At 37.7% G+C, this 22,045-nt stretch overlaps 1 protein-coding gene across 2 annotated transcripts in view; it reads right to left on the bottom strand.

The window, feature by feature from the left end:
- Positions 1-14,866: 14,866 nt before the first annotated feature.
- Positions 14,867-22,045, bottom strand: part of COMMD1 (copper metabolism domain containing 1) — a 197,165-nt gene continuing 189,986 nt past the window's right edge. Inside the window, exons 3-4 of one of the 2 annotated variants that reach the window (XM_034659201.1) lie at positions 16,850-16,983; positions 14,867-15,623 (exon numbers count right to left, since the gene is read on the bottom strand). In XM_034659201.1, the coding sequence (XP_034515092.1) occupies positions 16,876-16,983 (108 nt within the window). In that variant the 3' untranslated portion in view covers positions 14,867-15,623; positions 16,850-16,875. Of the gene's footprint in view, positions 15,624-16,744; positions 16,984-22,045 lie in introns of those variants that run through there. The other variant, XM_034659200.1, reaches the window with a different exon arrangement.

Genomic DNA, 22,045 nt, shown 5'->3' with positions numbered 1-22,045 from the left:
AGGTGCAAAAAACTAGGTGTGGTATTTGATCTATAAAGAATGGGCTTGCTGTGATGCGCTGCAACCATGTCTGTCCTGGGACTCCCATCAGGCAACAGAGACTTGCTAGGTCTTGCCCCTCCAGCACTGGTTCCCTGGCTGCTTGCCCACAGGAGCTGCAAGTTGATTCTCCCAGGATCGGATCCCCAGTGAAGAGATTTCTCCAGCTCTTCAGGGACCTTCAGAATCAAATTCCCTTCACTTTTTATTAAACTGTTCCCTATGTGTACAAGGAGAGGAAGGGGACTATTTGTTAAACTTTCACATTATCTTTCTCCATTTACTAAAATTACATGCATAAGCATCAATGAAGAGAAGGATCAGCTTTTCCCACCTATCTCAGCAATTGGGTGGAACTGGGTGTGTCTGACAGCTTTCCCACTTAGATGCTCCTGGATCCAGATTATATATTATCAAATAGACCATATTTGAAGTGGTGGTACACTAACTGGCAAATGGCTATTTCTATAGTTTAATGGACCATATAGTAACCTATGAAGTGATTTGCTTTCTTTCAGCTGAGAGGGGATCAGAAGACAGGCATCGTCTTGGTGTATGAGGTCCAAAGCCAGGTGGTCCTTCTGTGCCCAGATTTGGCTCTCACCTCTATCCCCTGGCCTGGACAGCCAATCCAAGTCAGATTGGACAGCCAATCCTTGCTCCAGGAAAGAAAAAAAATGTTACATGGCTCCTCTGCCTTCTTGTGCCATTCTTTGGCTGATACTAGTTAATAGCAAATATAAAAACCCTTTTGGCAAAGTTCAGTTTTGTATTGACAACCCTCACCCCCTTTAAGTCTTCCACAACTGAACTCTATTTTGAAGGACAGGGCAGGTGGGGATTTTAAGAACCCTTGTTCCTTCCTACAAACTGATTGGGGGACATGAACATGAATCTTGTAAGGTTCTTTTTTCATGTTGTAGGGGAGCAAAATTTGCCACCCCCAAAATTTGTCTCTTTGGCATGTGGATTATTTTAGGCTGATTATTTTTAAGAAACAGAAGGCTCAGGAAGAACCTATGACTGTCCTCCTAACTGCCTAAAACAATTTAGATAGAAGACCTCCTCTCGGAAGAGAGTTATCACCCTAGATAACCACAGCATAAAATGAACCTGGGGTGTTGGTCAGGGAGGAACTTGGCAAAGTCTGTTTGTTAAAATTCCTGTGTCCTGTTTCTGCATGATGCAGTGAACATTTATCAAACCCATTTACTCTTTTCCATCTTCCTGTGAATTGTCTTCCTTCCCTTTGAAGTCCCAGGCCCCTACCCCATTCCCCTTAGCTCTGGGTGCCATATAAGCCTCAACTGCCTGACTGTCTGTGAGTATCATATTCCTTTGGAGCCCCTGTAGGTCAGCAATTAAATTTGATTTTCTCTTGTTAGTCCGTCTCAAGTCAATTTAATTCTTAGACCAGGCAAAAGAATCTTGAAGGGTAGAGGAAAAATTTTTCTTCCCAACATTTGGAGTAGTTCACAGGATAAACTTTAACTGACTGGATGTTACTTACCCTGGGACTGCTATAGCTGAAAGGTCCTGGGATTTCTGACAAAAAGCTGGCAGAATATAAGAATTCTTACTACCTCAGTTTCCTGGATCTCTGCCTGCGGGCCTAATGAAAGTAAGAGTGGTGAGAGGCCTTTTCTTTATCTAAATTTAGATTAGCAGGAAAAAATATGTGTGAAACTAGTTCATTGGGTATAGCAACTTTTGTAAAAATTATGTTATGAGTACTCGTTTTCAATTGATCCTTTTCCTCCCAGAGATGCTCATTGTTTTCTTTTGCCTTTTTTTTTTTTTTTTTAGATTTTATTTATTTATTTGAAAGACAGCACAAGCAGGCCAAGGGGCAAAGGGAGAGGGAGAAGCAGACTCCCCACTGAGCAGGGAGCCCAATGTGGGTCTCAATCCCAGGACTCTGAGATCATGACCTGAGCCAAAGGCAGACGCTTAACCAACTGAGCCACCCAGGCACCCGTCTTTTTTTTTTTTTTTTTAAGATTTTATATTTTTTATATTATTATTATTTACTTGAGAGAGAAAGTGTGAGAGGGGAGGGTCAGAGGGAGAAGCAGACTTCCTGCTGAGTGGGGAACCCAATGCAGAACTCAATCCTGGGACTCTGGGATCCTGACCTGAACCAAAGGCAGTCATGTAACCAACTGAGCCACCCAGGCACCCTGCCTCTGTCTTTTGTGTCATCTGTCATAAGGTATGGAAAACCATAGGTCTGACTAGGCTTTCCTCTCATCCTGTCCTGTCTCGAAAGCTTAGCTTTATAACCAATGAGAATATTCTCTCTGATCTCTGCCAACTGGAGGATGCACATACCAGCATGCATCTGGCAGGCAGCCCAATAGGCTGTGGCTCTAATAGTCAGCATTCTCTTTGTCCAACTGTGCCAGTTCTCAGAGGAATTTGTCATAAGGGGTTCTGGTCCCTAAGGGGCCTTTGTCATCTCAACCTTCCTTGTCACTAATTTGGCCAGAAAGAAGCATGAGTTGCATCCATTTGTGGCTAGATCTTTCTTAGGCTAATTTTGGGAGTGAACTTTCAGGATCTAGTGAGGGCTCCATTTTTGCACTTTCCTTTGGGAATGCCTCTTTGATCCACAGTTAACCCATAAAAAGGCTTATTGGATTAAGTCACTATTGAGACTAATATAAGATCCTACTTGTCAATGGCCAGATAATGGATCCTCTAAATTGGCTATATTTGAAAGAAAAAAATTCTTTTTAGAGATCACTCACTGTCTTATTGGTATCACAGCTGGCCTTAGGACTCTCTTAACTAGATCAAAGAACAGAAATTAGAACAAAAATCAAAGTCCACACAGACCCCTTCCTATTTGCCTTCAGACATTTGCAGATCCGGAAAAAAAATCAGGACATTGGAAATAGAATTGTCCTGCATGTAAGAAGAAAAGAAAAAAAAATGAGAGCAACTGTCCTTTTTTTTTTTTTTTTTTTTTGCAACTGTCCTTATCTTATAAATCTTTGCAAAACTAAAAAAATGGAACTCTAGAGGCAATCAATCGTCCATCTATTCCTTTTCTTTCTTTCTTTTTTTTTTAAACCAATCCTAAAAGCTCCCCTATTTATCTCAAATAACTCGCAAATTATTGGCCTTAGAAAACCAAAGTCCCTCTTGGAGAAACTTGCATTCTTTCTCTGTCCCTTGAAGATATAAATCTTACCATGTCTTTGAAATATAAACACCCCAGGAGGTATCTAAAACAACAGCCACACTTGCCTAAGACTAAAGGAAAAAAAAAAAAAAAGAAAATGAGGTCTTTTAAAAACACAAACTGCAAAAAAGGGCTAAGACTCTAGACCACAGACTCTTCAAGATTACTTTCAGGAACAAATACAAATCTTAAAAGTCTTCTCCAGAAATAGTAAGATACCTTAGGCCATCTGAGCAAGTAAACTTAAATTATTCCAACTGTTACTTATAACACTGTTAGTTTTATACTGTTTTAAAAGAGAAGCTGTAAGATCTCCGTATTCATTGATATCCATGTCTATTTCTGTGTGCTCTGATATGGTATTGTCAAAATTAATTTGATTAGCTTAAAGAAAAGGGCTTATGTAACTTTAATATTCATAAAAATTCTCAAAAATAAAATAGAAACTTAATCCAAATGAATTTCAGGTTCACATGATATAGGAAACTATTCAGTATTAAAGCTTTTTAAGGTTGCTGGTTTGATTAAAATAGACATGTCTTAGACTTACCAAGATTGAATATAATGCAGAGACACAACTTTTTAATCTGAGTATCTTTTTTTTTTTTTTTAAGATTTTATTTATTTATTTGACAGAGATAGAGGCAGCCAGCAAGAGAGGGAACACAAGCAGGGGGAGTGGGAGGGGAAGAAGCAGGCTTCCAGCAGAGGAGCCTGATGTGGGGCTGGATCCCAGAACGCCGGGATCACGCCCTGAGCCGAAGGCAGATGCTTAAGGACTGAGCCACCCAGGCACCCCTCTGAGTTTCTTAATCATGTAAGTTCATGTTATCTCTAACTTTGAATGGTGGCTGATTTTGTCTAATGTCTCATGAAATTTTCATAGGTAGCCTAAACATAATTGTTGAGAGCAAATGATTTAGATAGATGTAAATGAGTTAAGAGTTTTTTGGTGAACTTTTTAGGAAAATCGTTTTATGGGGGGGTGCCTGGCTGTCTCAGTCAATACAGCATGCAACTCTTGATCTCAGGGTCATGAGTTCAAGCCTCAATAGGGGTTAGAGCTTAGTTAAAAAAAAAAAAAAATTAAAAAAAATGTTTGTTTTGGGTGCCTGGGTGGCTCAGTCAGTTAAGCATCGGCCTTAGGCTCAGGTTGTAATCCCAGGTCGTGATCCAGGTCATGATCTGTGCGTTGATCTCCCTGCTCAGCGGGGACCCTGCTTCTCCCTCTCCTCCCCACCTGTGCTCTCTCTCGTTATCTCTGTCACTAACTCTCCAATAAATAAACAAAATCTTTTAAAAATTTTTTTTGTTTTATGGTATGTGTAGTTAAAAATAGTTTCCAAAATCTTTTTGGGAACCTGAAACTTTAAAATTTTGCTAAGTTAAATTAAACAGTAAGTTAAATCCATTAGTATCTAAATAATTTCCGAATAAGATAAAATACTGAACACTAATTACTGCACTTTCTGCCTATGGAAAGCCTTCCATTTTACACACATACTTGGAGCTCCTTTCTATTTGGTAAAAAGAATGTTACTCAATTTATGAATCTTGCCAATTGGATCTTCAAATTTACTTAGTTGAATTTTTTTTTAACACTAATACAGAGGAACTAAAGATATTGTGTTTGTTGGTAAACGTGTTTTGTGTTATGATGAAAGACTGTATTATGAAGAGGCATATGGTTCTAGAAATTATAAAATATATTCATAAATTTGCCAATCTAAAGATTGCTGGTATAATAGACAATTCACAATTGCTTACTACTTCATTTTCACTAGAAATTAAAGTTTCTAAGAGTTAAGAATTCTAATATATGTGATTGAAACTACTAGAAGTAATACACAAGGAAAGTTGCATATGTTTTGGGTAAGATAAGTTATGGGATATGATGGTTTTGTTAAGGGAAAGAAGTAAATTTGTCCTAAAGCAAGTCTGGTTATAAGAAAGAAAAAGCGACAAACCTGAATGTAGAAAGTCATAGGTTTATGGAAAAGGAATCTTCAGAGACAAATTTTACGTATGGTAGAAACTGCCTAACATTGGAATGAATTTAATTAAGTAAATGAGTTTTAATTTCAAAAGTAAGCTTGTGCAAAATTAAAATTTAGGTTGTCTGTTCAAAGACAGTCTTCTTAGACTACTGGCCTGTTCTTGACCATAAGAGATTATGAAGGGTTTTTCTTTGCTTTTAGTGTAATCTGTCTAGAAAACAAATATTCTGTGTTTTATCAAAATAATGTCCTATGCTTCATGTCTCTATCAGGCCTTGGATTACTTAAGAAAATAGATTCTTCTCAGTATGAAAAGAGCTAAGTTTTCCCTTTTTATGATCATTTAACTTTCTGTATCTGTCTGCAGAGTATTTGTCACCATGGTTAAGTGTATAACCAGGTAATGTTTCACAGTGACTCTGATCCTATATGACCAAGTGTTTTAAAAACTTTTGGATATTTTAAATAATTTTTTTAAAAGATTTTATTATTTATTCGACAGAGATAGAGACAGCCAGCGAGAGAGGGAACACAAGCAGGGGGAGTGGGAGAGGAAGAAGCAGGCTCATAGCAGAGGAGCCTGACGTGGGGCTCGATCCCACAACGCCGGGATCACGCCCTGAGCCGAAGGCAGACGCCCAACCGCTGTGCCACCCAGGCGCCCCATAAACTTTTGGATATTTTGACAAACTATCCAAAATTTAAACCCTAAATGAAGCCATTTTAACCTCAAAATAACTTTGGAACTTTTCAGAGGGTTCCTGAAAAATCACAAGATTTTTCTCTCTCCTTGTAAAAGATGTTAAATGAACTATGCTTATTTGATATGTTAAATTATATGAAAAACATTGTCAAATAAATGGTGAATAATCTTTTTAGATTATATTGTATGGGTAAATATTAATTTAAGGGCTCTAGAAATTGTATATTCCTAAAAATTCTGGTAAGTCCTGGCATGTCATCAGTCATAATTCTAGTTATTACCTTAAAATGTTGTATGTCACAGAAATAACCAAATTTCCCTGTCAATCACATTGTAATGAACCCTAATCAGACTTTTAACCAGGCCATTTTAAAGTCTTTTGTCATTTACAGTTATTCTTTTGCTCTAATGCTTTTACAGAAGTGTTCCTGCAAAAATGCTTCTATTGGATTTCTGATAACTTTCAGATCATAAATCTGAACTCAATAAAAATTTCTAGAATACAGAAACAGGAACTTGGTTCAAGGAGAACAAAAATGCATTACATGGGACTGAATAAACTGAGGAAAATGAATTTTATCAATTTCTGTTTGTAATAACAGTGCTGGTTCTTTAATTTTTAATTTTCCAGATAAAAGGAAACACTTCCTCTTTAACTATGCCTTACAGCAACTTGGTAAATTATACCTGTGCAAGCAGAATTGAAACATTTCTCTTTCTCCCTACCGTATCCCTCTAGAATTCAAAAGCTCTTAATGAATATTCTTAACACTTACGGCAACATGTTTATTCGCGTAAGTTCAATAAGAATCTCTTCTCCTTGTAAGGACAACTGGAAACACTGGTTTTACACCAAGGCTTTGACTGGAACATCATATTTGAGAGATGTACATAGATTCATATATGACCACATAGCTTTAAGAAACTAAGGTTGACTTAATGGAGCCAATAAAGCCCCTTGGAAGTATCAGCCTGATGCCTTCCTTACAGTGTTCCCAGCAGCCTTACCGGGTGTGTAAAAAAGGTCACTTCCTGGCAGGTGCAGGAACCTCAGGATATTCTGGGCACCTGGTGAAGAGATAAAAGTAACCCAAAGCTATAGGTATTGCAGGCAAAGTCTAATGACAAGTATTTGGCAGCTACAAGTTCAATCTGGAGATTCCTTCTGAAAGGTCCCAGCAAAGTAGATTTAAAAGACCCTACATGATCAACTGCTATTCCTGTTACACTTATGCAGAAGTAATCCAAGCCAGGTTTATTGAAACAAGGCTTAGTTTGCAAACAAATTAGTCTTAATTTGCCTATCTTTTTTTTTTAGAAATGAGGGTGACTGTTGAGAGAAAAAAAATTGTTCAATGCCACACCCTTGTGGATATTAGATTCTCATTGTAAACTGGACTAAATCCCCAATTCTTGTTTCTTCTAATGTCTGGCTACAACCCTCCAAAACACCGTTTCCAATTTTGCTCCTCCCCTTCTGACTTGGAATCATTGACAACTAAAAGTGTCCTTTTCCCTGAAGCCCTGTAAACTGAATATGAATGCCTTGATAGAAACTCTGAGAAATCACTACAACAGCTCATGTATGTATAGCACTTGTGCCAATTGCTGTGTGCCCACACAGAATGATCATCAGGGGTATTCCAACTACAACCCAGGAAATCTAGCAGATTACCACTGCCTGGCTTCACTCCACCTAAAGACACCTCAAGCTGGACATTTAAAAATCTTCTAAATTGGTTGCTATCAGAACTCAAAAACTGGTTTATAATTTGCTCCAATCATTACCCATTGTTTTTATTTCCTTAAAAATACCTCTTCTTTAATACCTGATTACTTCAATCACAGGCCTACTTTGGAAGTGTATCTGCATCACAGCCTGCTGAAATGAGTTTAACTGAACTGACATATTCTCAAGACTAAAGGACCAACTCAGTAAGATGAAACAATCTACCAACTCAACTTGTAGACTGTGAACTTCTTGGACAAGTTTCAAAGGCAGTACTGTAGGGAAGGAAAATGTGGGTTCTAGGCTGATTATTTTTAAGAATCAGAAGGTTCAGGAAGACTCTTTAACCTTCCTCTCACTGCCTAGAACAATTTAGATGGAGGACCTCCTCTAGGAAGGGACAGATCACCAGAGATAACCACAGCATAATATAAATTAGGGGTGGTGGACAAGGAGGAACTTGGTAAAGTTTGTTAAAATTCCTATGTTCCACTGTTTCTGTATGGCCTAGCAAACATTCGTTTACCAAACATATTTATTATTTTTCATCATCTTGTGAATTGTCTTCTTTCCCTTTGAAGTCCCAGACCCCTATCCCATTCTCCTTCATTCAGAATGGCAATATAAGCCTCAATTGTCTGACTACCTGTGGGCCTCCTATTCTTATGGAACCGCCATATGTACATAATTAAATTTTATTTTCTTCTGTGAATATCTGATGTAAATTTAGACCAGCCAAAAGAATCTTCAATAGTGGAGGAAAAATTTTCCTCCCCAAGAACGTTCTCCTCAATTTCCCTACCTTTTCTAAAATCTAGCCCCAGGGATTCTCTTCAGAAGGAAGATAAGCAACTCTTGAAAGAAAAACAGACCTCACCTTCCTTCCCAATCAAGTCAGAAAAGGTCCACAGCTGGGCTAGGGATGCTACAGAAACTGCTTCTGGCCTCAACTCCCCAAGGAGGGAGTGAGCTTTGGGGTTTGTTTACTTGCGCAGTCCCATGTCTGTTAGCAGTCACAGGTTCTCTTACTCCGGCTATGTTTAGCTTTGTTTGTCTTCCATGGGAACACAACTGCATTCATCACCCTTTTCTCAGCTCTCCATTTATAACAGCTCATCACCAAGAACCTGAGCCCCAGATGATGAGCCAGGTATGATCCAGGTTTGTGAACATCCACCAAGAAAAAAGAAAGACCCTTTCTATGAAGAGGTGTGACCCCATGCATTCCTGGAAATGTGCTTCCTTTCCATCTCCAGATCCAAGACATACTCTCTATTCTTCACAATTCTGTCTGGATGATCTACCCGCTGATATATGTGGAGAGTTAAAGCCCCTACTATTATTGTATTACTGTCGATTTCTCCCTTTTTGCCTGTTAATATTTCCTTTATATATTTAGGTGCTCCTTCACTGGGTGCACAAATATTTACAAGAGTTTTATCTTCTTGATGGATTGATCCCTTAATCACTATGTAATGCCCTTCTTTATCTCATTATAGGCTTTGTTTTAAAATCTGTTTGCCTCATAAAAGTATTGCTACACCAACTTTCATTTCCATTTGCATGGAATATCTTTTTCTACCCCTTCATTTTCACCCTTTGTGTGTCTTTAGATCTGAAGTGAGTCTCATATAGATGGGTCTTGTATTTTATCCATTCAGCCACCCTTTGTCTTTCAATTTAAGCATTTAATCCATTTCCATTCAAAGTAATTATTGAGAGGTATGTATTTGTCATTTTGTTAATTGTTTTCTAGTTGTTTTTATAGTTCTTTTCTGTTCATCTTCTCTTGCATGCTTCCCTTGTGATTTAATAACTTTATCTTTAGTGTTATGTTTGGGTTCCTTTCTTTTTATTTTTTGTGTATCTATTATAGGTTTTTGGCTTGCGGTTATCATGAAGTTCACAAAAAAAAAAAAACAACCTTAACCTTATATATATAGCAGTCTATTTTAAGTTGGTGGTCACCTAAATTCATATGCATTCTAAAAGCACTACATTTTAGCTCCATTTTATGTTTTTGACATCATACTTTACATCTTTTCATTTTGTGTACCCCTTAACTAATTATTGTAGACATAGTTGGTTTCACTACTTTTGTCTTTAACTTTCATACTAGCTTTATAAATGGTTGATCCACTACCTCTACTACATGTTTGCCTTTACAGTGAGATTTTTTAAAAAATATTTTTTCTTATTTCTATTTATAGCCTTTTCTTTTCTGCTTAAAGAAATCCCTTTAGTATTTCTTGTAAGGCCAGTTTAGTGGTAACAAATTCTTTTAGCTTTTGCTTGTCTGGGAAATTCTGTATCTCCCCTTCAATGATGATAAACTTGCCAGGTAGTGTATTCTTGGTTTTAAGTTTTTTCCTTTCAGTACTTTGAATATACTGTGCCATTCCCTCCTAGCTACAAAGTTCCTACTGAAAAATCAGCTTACAGTCTTATGGACAATTCATTATATGTATCTATTTGTTTTTCTGTTATTGCTTTTAAGGTAAGATTCTGTTATATGTAACTAATTGTTTTTCTGTTATTCCTTTTATTTTTGAATTTTAATTATGATATATTTTGGTGTGAATCTCTTTGGGTTGATCTTGTTTGGAGCTCTCTTTGCGTCTTGAACCTGGATATCTGTTTCCTTCCCCAGGTCAGAAAAGTTTTCAGCTATTATTTCTCCAAGTAAGTTTTCTGCCTGCTTCTCTTTTCCCTCTGAAATCCCTATGATTCAAATGTTAGTATGCTTGATGTTGTTCCAGAAGTTCCTTAAACTTATCCTCATTTTTAAAAATTCTTGGTTCTTTTTGCTGTTCAGCTTGGGAGATTTCCATTACCCTATCTTCCAGATGACTGATCCATTCTTCTGTATCATCTAATCTCTGCTTATTCCCTGTAGTGTATTTTTTGTTTTTGTTGTATCTTTCAGCTGTGACCGATGCCTTCTAAAATGATGCTTTGAAAGTATAACTGGTAATATATTTTTAGGTGCATAGAAAGTATCTGGAAGGAAACACCACAAACTGTTATAACAACTACTTCTAGGGATAGAGATTTTATTTTTATTTTTTAAAAGATCTTTTATTTTTAAGTAATCTCTACACCCAATGTGGGGCTCAAACTTAACAACCCTGAGACCAAGAGTTTCATGCTCTACTGACTGAGCCAGCCAGGCACCCCAGAAGAGAGTTTTGTGTTTTTTTTTTTAAAGCAGAAAGAAAGGGAGAATCACGTTTTGCTCCAGTTTTGTACTGATTTAAAAGTTATGAAAAAATAAAAATAAAAAATTATGAATAATTTTTAATGAGCATGTACTACATATTTTTTTTTTTAGAGAGCAAGGAAGGGGCAGAGGGACAGGGAGAGAGAGAATCCTAAGCACACTCCATGCCCAGTGCAGAACCTGACACAGGGCTCAATCTTGTGACCCTGAGATCATGCCCTGAGCCAAAATCAAGAGTCAGATGCTTAACTGACTGAGCCACCCAGGTGCCCTTAATGAGCATGTATTACTTTTAAAATTAAAATGTTAAAAAAATTTTTTTATCTCTGTTCTATGGCACCATGGGTAGACTATATTGAGAAAAACCATAATAATGAGGAAGTGGCTGCTACTAAATTCACTGAAGACATTGTTACAATGACATATTGGCCAAGAGTTACGTTATATTTAACAAGCTTGGGTCATGGTTGTCCAGGGAGGATAAAGACAATCTGCTGCCTACCTGGGTACTGAGGACACCCAGGAAGCCCCACATGGCAATAGATTCATCTTGCACTTTGCATCAAAAATGAGTGGCATTGAGTGGACAGTGAGGCCAAGGTTATCAGAAACATCATTAGGCTCTACAAAGCGCCTCAGCAGCCTCAGCACACAGACAGGTCTAACATGGATGCAGGTTGCAAATGACAAAGGACTTCACATCCCCTAGGTCATATCTGCATACAAAAGCCATCACTGTAGGAACTGTCATTATCTAAACACAATGAGCAGGGACACAGGTATTTTTTTCAAGCACATATTCTTTTGGAGGGTTTGGCAGATAGAATATGGAAATGGAAGATACTGCCTTGAGAAAGAAAAGCCCTGAGGTATTTTCCTGACCATGGCCTTGTGCAAATCCTCTGCCTATCTGTCCAGATGTTTCCCCCCTTTTTATTTTTATTTTTTTAAGATTTTTTTATTTATTTATTTGACAGAGAGAGACAGCCAGCGAGAGAGGGAACACAAGCAGGGGAAGTGGGAGAGGAAGAAGCAGGCTCACAGAGGAGGAGCCTGACGTGGGGCTCGATCCCGCAACGCCGGGATCACGCCCTGAGCCGAAGGCAGAAGCCCAACCGCTCTGCCACCCAGGCGCCCCTCCCCCCTTTTTAAAGATGGCAAAATGGCTTCTACTAAAAGCTTCCCAGTCATTTTGAGATCAGTGCCAAATCTTAGGCATGATTCTAAAAACAACCATTATTTATGAATCATAAAATCCCCCAATTTATTTTTATTTCTTTAACGTAACAACAGTATAATAACAGTCTTAAGGATTTTAACTATTTTCATTTTTCAGCCTAAATTTCTTTTAAACTAACAGTTTAATCTCTTATTGCACTTGTGTAATCCATACTTCCCCACTTTCCATTTCTCCCCTGTCTGCCTCCTGTGAATAAACAGAATTTGAAACAGAAATCTAGCCAAGGGGCACCTGGCTGGTTCAGGTGGTACAGCATGCAACTCTTGATCTCAGGGTTGTGAGTTCAAACACCACACTGGGGATGGAGCCTATTTAAAAAAAGAAAAGAAAACTAGCCAAGAGTAGGTAGGTAAAAGAGAAACAAAAAGCCTAATTATAGTCTTTGATGAGTAAATGATATAAATACTCATATTTTGCTATGTGCTCACATATAGGTTTATTATTTTATTCTGATAATATATGTACTGAACTTGCAAGATATGTCAGTTTGCACCATTTATCTGAGAGGCAGGCCTAGGCAGGTTCCTTTATAACAAAGGTCGCTTCCATGTTGTATTCAGTCATGATGCTATGACAATCACGGCCATCCCCAGGTAGGGGAGAACTGAGAACTGACTGAACTTAGATTAAAAAATTGCTATTTCTCAAATTTTGCAGTAGGGGCGCCTGGGTGGCACAGCGGTTAAGCGTCTGCCTTCGGCTCAGGGCATGATCCCAGCGTTATGGGATCGAGCCCCACATCAGGCTCCTCCGCTAGGAGCCTGCTTCTTCCTCTCCCACTCCCCCTGCTTGTGTTCCCTCTCTCGCTGGCTGTCTCTATCTCTGTCGAATAAATAAATAAAATCTTTTAAAAAAATTTTTTTGCAGTAAAAAACTGTATACTTTACAGCTAGAGGTAAGTGCAAACTACTTATGTTCTGTTTGGCTTTTCCCTTCTGCTAGCTAAACACCCTCTAAAATATTGAAAAAATTGGCTGGAAAGTTGGGACAGCTAGAATTATAAGGTGACAGTTGTCCCACTAAGACCCATCCCTGCCAGCATCCTGTTCTTTTAGGAAAATGTCTAACAATTTTTGAGCTGACTCTAGAAGGCTTCCTTCTTATCCTTGTCCCTTCACTGGTTTAAATATTTACTCTGTACTTCAGAAAACATTATTTTCTAACATCTGTTTAACATTTAATTTCCTTGAATTTCTATTCATATTCTGTTTTCCAAATTTTCACTCAGGTCTAAAAAAAGAATTTCAGTAACTACTAGCTTGACACCATGTCAGCTATTAAAGATTTCAGATACTCAATGTCATCCTTTGCTTTTCACCACCTTCTTGCATTTGGGAGAGACTAAGTTAAATGAAATTTTTAAGTGCTATAGTTCTTTTTGAATCATCACTAAAGAAGACAAAAAAACCCAAATAATCCAATTAAAATGGGCAGAGAACCTGAATTGACATTTTTTTTCCAAAAAAAGACATACAAATGGCCAATAGATACATGAAAAGATGCTCAGCATCGTTAATCATCAGGGAAGTGCAAATCAAAACCACAGTGAGATACACCTCACACTTGTCAAAGTGCTAAAATCAAAAAGACAAGAAATAACAAATGTTGGCAAAAATTTGGAAAAAAGGGAAACCTTGTGTACTTTTAGTGAGAATACCAATTGATGCAGCCACTATGGAAAACAGTCTGGAGGTTCCTCAAAAAATTAAAAATAGAATTATCATACGATCTAGTAATCTCACTACTGGATATTTATCCAAAGAAAAAGAAAATATTAATTCAAAAAGATAAATGCACCTCTTTGTTTACTGCAGCATTTACAACAGCCAAGATATGGAAGAAACCCAAGTGTCCATCCATAGATGAATGGATAAAGAAGATGTGTTACACACACATAAACACACACACACACACACACACACACACACACACAGAGGAATATTATTTAGCCATAAAAGAGAATGAAATCTTGACATTTGCAGCAACATGGATGGATCTAAAGAGTATAACGCTAAGTGAAATAAGTCAGAGAAAGACAAGTATCATATGATTTCGCTCATATGTGGAATTTAAGAAACAAAATAAATGAACAAGGAAAAAAGACAAACAGACTCTTGAATATAGAGGACAAATTGGTGGTTGCTGGAGGGGAGGTGGGTGGACAGGATGAGTTAAATAAATAAAGGGGACCAAAAAAAGTTACCCCAGAAGAAGAGAGGTTAAGTAAAGGAAAGGGGAGGCTATAATGGTAAAATTTAAGCCTTCTCTGATGAAGCCAATAGAAACCAGAGCTTCTAAGAAAAGCCAGGCCTGAGATTAAAGCCAAATCCTTTGCTCCTATCAACATGAAACTACTGAAGGCTGAAGTTTCTTTCTGACTCTATTCTAAAAGCAAATTTTGGCTTGCCTGGACTGTTTCTAAACAGACTGAAGTTAGAGTGCTTATTGTTCAAGTAGGGACAATTTCTACAAGGCCTAATTCAGGATAAAGCCTATTTTAATTTTGTCCCACATCTTTTGAACTCAAAATAAAATGATTTTAACCTAGGATTACCGAGGTAGGAAATCTAATGGCATCTGCTGGGACCCTTATGCCAGTTTCCTCCTTCCCTGGTCCTTTCTCCATGCTTGCACTATTCCCAGGGAGAATTCTCGGTTTACGTTAAGTGTCCCTTGCAAAAATTTACAAAAACAAGTTAGTCCCCCAAAATTAAAACAAAACAAAACAAAACAAAACCAGATAATACCCAATTAGGCAAGAAAGGGAGTGATTTATTTTCATACTTTCTTAGAGGTAATACAAACTGATATAATGTTTCTGGAGAACAATTTGGTAAATATTTATCAAAGTCTTAAAAACCTTGTGTTCTACTTGTAGGAATTTATTCGAGGAAAGGTAGTAACTCTTCACCTAGTTCCAGCCTTCTTTCTGTTATCTCTGTTAGGTTAGGTCGATAGGTCATTTAACTGTCCTCAGTGTGGTCTGTATTCTCACAACAGACTATAATAAACATATATTCCTTTGGTAATCAGATATTTAAAAAATCCCACTAAATATAGCAAACACACTAAAACACCCTGTCTAAAACCACTTGTATTCCAAAGTGTTTAGTGTTAAATGTGGGACCACCTTCAGCAAGCAATTTTTTTCCTCCCACTACTTTTATTATTATGAAAAACTAAGTATACATTAACAGATTTTCCAATGATCTAGGGTTTGGGGGTATAATAAAAAGCCCATATTCACTTTTGCGGCTATTAATTTTATAGGATGACCTCAACAGGGCTTTAAACCACAACAATGATTTCCTCACCCTGTGAGCCCATGGACTGTTCTTTTAGGCTTTTACAGATTTTATTGCATATGTGAGTCAATACTAATGTGGTAGCTACAGTTCTTCCTTTCCAACGATATCTGGAATCCCATTATATGACAGGATACTCTTTTCCTCCATTTTATAGCAGAAGACATTATCTAAAAATTCTCCCGGATCACATGACAGTAGCCCTGGAAACAGAAAGCAAGTTTTAATAGTTCTTTGGCCAAACCACACACCTTCTCTGAATCTATTTACCATACTGTTTCAAGATGTTTTCTCAAGGGTCCACAGGAGCTACACTTAAGACCTTCTAGTCATTGTTTGCTAACTGCTGGGATGGTTTTAATCAGAGAGGAAGCCAATATTTTCAGCTTGGTTGTTGGAAGAGTTCCTAAAATGTCTGCAAACTGATTTAGGAGGAAATGTTTAACAGAAGAGAACTTATTCCTGCCCTAGAATAAACTCATTAGAACTGACATATGGTGTAACCACTGACCAACGTAACTACATTTTTTGAACACATTACATCTCAAAGGCACCTGGGGTTTCTAAATGTTATCAGTATCAGATGATAAAACCTGTTAAACAAGGGCCATGGCTTCAATATACTGGCTGACAGCTTCCTCCTTTTAGAATATTCTTGGTGTTTGGTATAACTTCTCTATGAGGACTAGTTTTTACACTAGTTTTCTTTCTTTTAATTTTTTGAATTTTTATTTGTTTTTTAAGTGATCTCTACACCCACAACCCCGAGATCAAGCATTGCATGTTCTACCAACAGAGCCAGTCAGGTGCCCCGACATTAGTTTTTCTTGACAAAGTTTTATTTGATGACCCAAAATTTTGGCTCCTCTAAGCCTAAGCTCAAGACGCATGGCTTTTGGTCACCTTGTATTTGCATGAATAAAATGTTTTCTTCCCCCTTTTCTAATTTTTCCAAGATTTATCATGTATAAATTCCTAAATTCCTACACCAGGAATAAACTACCACAACAAGGGTTTCTAAAGTTGACTCCACCTAGTCCTACTGAATTCAAGCCTCTAGGGATACAGTCCTAGAAGCCTTCTTTTTAAAATGCCTTTATGATGGGGTGCTGGGCTGGCTCAGTTGGTGGAGCCTGTGACCCTTGATCTCAGGTTGTGAGTTTGAGCCCCACACTGGGTGTAGAGATTACTTAAAAATAAAATCTTAAAAAAAAAAAATGCTTTTACAAGCACCTCTGCATGCTGAAGTATTAGAACCTCTGCAAGTAGTAAAACTGCAAGACTGAATGAAAAGGAAAGAAATCCCAGCAAGCAGAGACAGGCAGGATTTGAATTTGAATATTTAATACTAATGGGGGAGTAAGATTGTTTAAAAAATAACAAAACAACAACAAAAAAACCCAGGTCACTGGGGAGGGATCATGAACACCTTTGCTTCAACATCTCCATCTTCAGCTAGGCTGGCTGCATCAGGGTGCTGATACTTTCTTCTACCTCTGAAAGCTTCTTTAGGAGTTGATTGACCTTGACTTCATCAAATTCCAAACACAGAAATTCAGATTCCTGGAAAACATAAAAGGATGTTCTTATGAGAGACCCTCAAGATAGCCAAGGCTCTGGACCTGGCCTGACCAAGTTCCAAAGGTCTAGGGGCCCCTACCTAGCAAGTCTGACTCAGGGCCCAATACCTAAATGATATATTAGCCAGCAAAGAAAATCTACACATTTAGTTTCCTAAATAAAACCATTTTGATGAGGTGTTTCATAAATGGTAAAGAGGTATACAAATGTCAGGTGTCCTCATGATGAGGCATGTGAGAAGCTCTTTTGTCTGTCATCACATTTGATCCCATAACAATTTTTAAGGGAAGTACTTAAGTATTGCTGTTATATAGATAATGACGCTGAGGCACAGAGAGGTTAACCTGTATCACAAAATCAGAAAAAGGCACACTCAGACTGTGAACTCCCAGCTCTGGCTGACTCCAAAGTCCATACTGTCTCCATAGCATCATAACAATGGAAGGAGGATTTGGATTGGGTCTGTGTTAGCCTGGTAATTGAGCTACCTTGGATTTAGTGGTTATACTAGAAATTCTAACAAGTTGTGACCAAGTTGCTTGGGAAACATCAACCAGATAACTGAAGGATTACCAGGTCTTGAAATAGCCTTAAACATTTCTGAGGCCTTTCCACTTGCTACAAGCCAACTCTCCAAGATTTCCATCAAATACATTCCCTTCAAACACGTTAGGATCAGTCAATCAACCCTAGATTAGGTAGATATCAAAGAAAAAGGCCTTTGAAGTGTAGTGACAGAAATTTCATGTACAGTGAACAAATCCTTGGTCCACATTGTCTCAAGTGACAAGGAAAACCATATGTATCCAAGAGTGACTATATTCAAGATTCTTAAGAACAATAATCATGTATTTTAAAGCAGTATGAATTCTCAGAGATCATATACTTCAACTACCTTGTTTTTTTAGATAATGAAATTGAGGCCCCAGGCATGGTAAATGCCATGCCCATTGTCCCTCTGTTGATGGCAAAGCCACCACCAGACTCAATGCTCTTTTCCCTACCTTTTCTTCTCTAAAGACATGGTATTTCCCATCCCTACCCCCAAAGTGGCAGATAAAAGGAAGACCAGTAAGCCTTTTCAGTGGGACCAAGTTACTCTGTCATCAGCTAGAAGAACTTTTAGGAGATTCTGGAAATCTCCTTTGCTGTTGCTAAGTTGCTGTGCTGAGGGTTTACTGATGGCACTGAACATATCCCAGGAGAAACCAGTGCAGAGGGAAAGGAAGGGCCTCTCAGATGAAAACTTGCCAAAGAGAGAAAAGGCTTTCCCTGACTATAGGGAAACTTTTCCTCAAACATGTTTGGATAGGAGAGAGGTATAACTTAGAAACTGCCAAGTGAATGAATGAAAGAAAGAAGAGAAGAGAAGAGAAGAGAAGAGAAGAGAAGAGAAGAGAAAAGAAAAGAAAAGAAAGAAAAGAAAGAAAAGAAAAGAAAAGAAAAGAAAAGAAAAGAAAAGAAAAGAAAAGAAAAGAAAAGAAAAGAAAAGAAAAGAATGAACGAACCTGCCAGGTATTCCCTTAGTTGAAAGCAAAAACCAATTTAAAGAAAAGAAAGATACTCCTTGTGTTGAGGAACTGCAGGAGGGATCACCTCCTTTTAAGAAAGAAGAGCAAATTTATGGCAAATCAGATAATTCAGTTAGCTAAATTAAGAACAGGTCTCAGATTTGAAAGCCTCTTATTCTTCATTCAGTTTTATTGAGATCTTTAGCTTGACTTTAAAACATTTTTCAACATTTGGCCTTTGAAACAATGGTCTAGAGAGTGATAATTACCAGTCTAACATACATATTCGGGAAATTGGCAGAAGATAATGTGACCCATGTTTTACCTCAGTGAAAGTCAGTAACAATAACAAATCACCTGGTTTTCCATTTATATGGGAAAGACTATCAAGGACTTTGATCACAAAGATTAGAATACCTGAGCAGAGTTTATTAATAAAAGCCAGGATCTTTTCTGACTAGGGGTCATTACTTTGTTACAGATCTTTGTTAGTACTCGGATCTTTGCTCAGAACTCTAAGTATCAGCGAAGCTGTTTATTTATTTATTTTTAAATATTTATTTATTTGAGAGAGAGAGAAAGAGAGTGCAGGGGTGAGAGGCAGAGGGAGAGAGAGAGAGTCTTAAGCAGACTCTGTACTGAACGCAGAGCCTGACACGGGGCTCAATCTTATGACCCTAAGTTCATGACCTGAGTTGAAACCAAGGGTTGGATGCTTAACTGTGCCACCCAGGTGCCCCTGAAGCTGTTTATTTTTAAGGGAAATCTACCAGAGAGACTAGCAGACTAGAAAAACAGAGTCCAAAGTTAAATTTTCTATCCACTCCCAACCTCCACCTCTCCCCCCTTGAAACAATGCATATTAACACTGTTAGAAAGACACATGTAACCATTTATGACTCTTGAAGAAAGTTTATTTGAAACTATTAAAAGGCCTAGCTTTACCTAGTTATGCTATCAAAATATTTTATCAGGTATTCAAGAGCCTTCAAACTGGGGCTTAACACATGGGGCTTTGTTCAGATTTTTCATTTGGCTGGGGTACACTACAGAAAACGCATCTAATGCACTTAAAGATATCTGTAGGAATGCAGATGATGCTTATCAAGCCAGAGACAAAGTATAACAACAATTTGAAACATCTGATTTTTTTTAAGTTTTTTTTTTTTTTAAAGTAATTTCTACACCCAACAGAGGGCTTGAACTCATGACCCCAAGATCAAGAGTCACATGCTCTTCCAACTGAGCCAGCCAGGCACTCCTGAAACATTTGATTTTTTTTCCCCCCCAAAATCACATGGGTTATAAGAACAAGATATGATAAGACTAAACTCCTGGATTTAAGTATCTGAGTCAAGAGTTAGAACCTGCTTTTAAAAAAAAAAATTTATTTATTTATTTGACACACACACACACAGAGAAAGAGAGAGAGCATGCACAAGCAGGGTGAGTGACAGGCAGAGGGAGGGAGAAGGAGAAGCAGGCTTCCCACTGAGCAGACAGCCCAATGCGGGGCTCGATCCCAGGAGCCTGGAATCATGACCTGAGCCAGAGGGAGATACTTAACTGACCGAGCCACCCAGGTGCCCTGAACCTGCTGCTTTTTAATAGAGCATAGATACAGCATGTGGTGGAATCAAATCAGTTAGCAGGTGAATAAGTAACCACATCATTATTAAGAATATGTAGTCTCTGATCATGGGGGAGTACAGCACTGTATTAAACTCAGGGTTTAAATAACTATTCCAAATTAGAAGAGAAAGCAAAGGCAAAATATTAAAAAATTCTCTCCAAGTGCAAAACCTAAAAAGTTATAAAATCCTAAGAGATCTAAGAGGACACCATTTCCAAACCAACAGAAAAACCCAAGCTACCTTTAATGACTTTGGAGAAAGGTATCTCACAGGTTACTAAGAAACTCCTTTCCCAGGTAACCACTCTAATATTCTTCAGGAAACTCTTACTTGCTGAGCCTAGATCTTTAGTGCTTTAGCTTAAACTCACTCCCTAGCAGGGTCAATGAATATAACTAATTATTAGTTTATATAATAATTGAAGGCTGCCATTAAGAAACTGTTTGGTTTTCTCCATCTACACGCTAAAACTTCTTTGTGTATAATGACTACTTAAATGATTTTGATATCTAGGCCCATAACCATACCAAGAAATTCTTTGGCAAAACAATACTACAGTCACAAAATGCTAAAATAAAAAATAAAAAGAACGATGACTTATTAAATACTTAAGTGGAACCATTTAGAATAAATTCATCATAAAACAAAATAGAGGGGTGCCTGGCTGGCACAGTCAGTACAGCATGTGACTCTTAATCTCAGAGTTGTGAGTTCAAGCCCTGCGTTGAGTGTAGAGCCTACCTAAAATAAACTAATCAATAAAAATTTTTTTAAAACTTAAAAAATAATAAAAATTAAAAAACAAAATAGAAGTCCTATATCTAATTTTCTATATTATTATTTCCCATGCAAAATTGCCACAAAGCTTTATTCCCCAATTGACTGGTCACATTTAGCATTATAACACAATTTTGGCAAGTTCTACATGTTGTGCTTTCTTTAAAAAGTACTAAAGTTAGGGGACAGAGGGTGAGAGTGGGAAAAGGTGACCTAGGATCTCCTAACCAAGACTGATTCAAGAAGGCCACATATAACTAGCCAGATACCATATGGCTTACTACCCAATTTTTCTTTTGGTTACATTTATTAACACAAGGGGAATCTTGGCTAAGCCTAAACTTTAGCCATGAAGCCTATCCCTCTATTTAGGCTGTCCTTTCATAAACTTAAATTGACCTCTGATCTGCAGCTCAGTCACTCTGTGTCTTCCATGTTTAACAACTTGACAGAGAAAGAGAACATGCAGCAAAGGTCAAAATTGGCAATAGCTTCTTAAAGAGCAATTATGTAACAATTGATAATATAGATATCCATAATAAAGATACCAATACTTCATGTGGCTTTTTCAGAATTATATTGATAATTCTCCCAATTCTTTTAGGACATCTTGATAGAGCTTTTTTGTAGCAAAGGATCTTCCACCTTCCTTCTTAAGGAACCATTTATCCAAAATTAAAATTTTATAGTTCCCTAAAAACTGTGACTATTCTCCACTTGTCCTTTCTTATCCATTTTCCACCCTTCCATATCTTATGCGGCTGCTCTCTAAGGCTGTGTCACTCCCTTATTCTTACAGCTGGGTTCTAGCAAGAGGAAAGAGGTCAGTGTATTTATTCCCCAAACCCCAATTCCCTCTCCTCTGATATTTCCAGTATTTTCTATCTGCAGGTATTGCTTCTTCATTTCCTACTTTACTTTCGGCCTCAATCACTGTTTTCAGCATAAAGATAAGTCCCTTCAGACTGCCGAAGTACATATCACCAAACACAAACTCCAAAGATTAGCAGAGCAAGGATTTTCGTCATGCCTAAATTGACAGTGGGGCTGCACTCCAAGTCGTTATTATCCAAAACCAATATCTGATTTTTTTCTACTATCACTGTATTGAAATTCTGTATA

Source organism: Ailuropoda melanoleuca, chromosome 4 (genome assembly GCF_002007445.2).
Source record: "Ailuropoda melanoleuca isolate Jingjing chromosome 4, ASM200744v2, whole genome shotgun sequence".
Taxonomy (NCBI): domain Eukaryota; kingdom Metazoa; phylum Chordata; class Mammalia; order Carnivora; family Ursidae; genus Ailuropoda; species Ailuropoda melanoleuca.
This window is presented reverse-complemented; position numbering and strand designations above follow the sequence as displayed.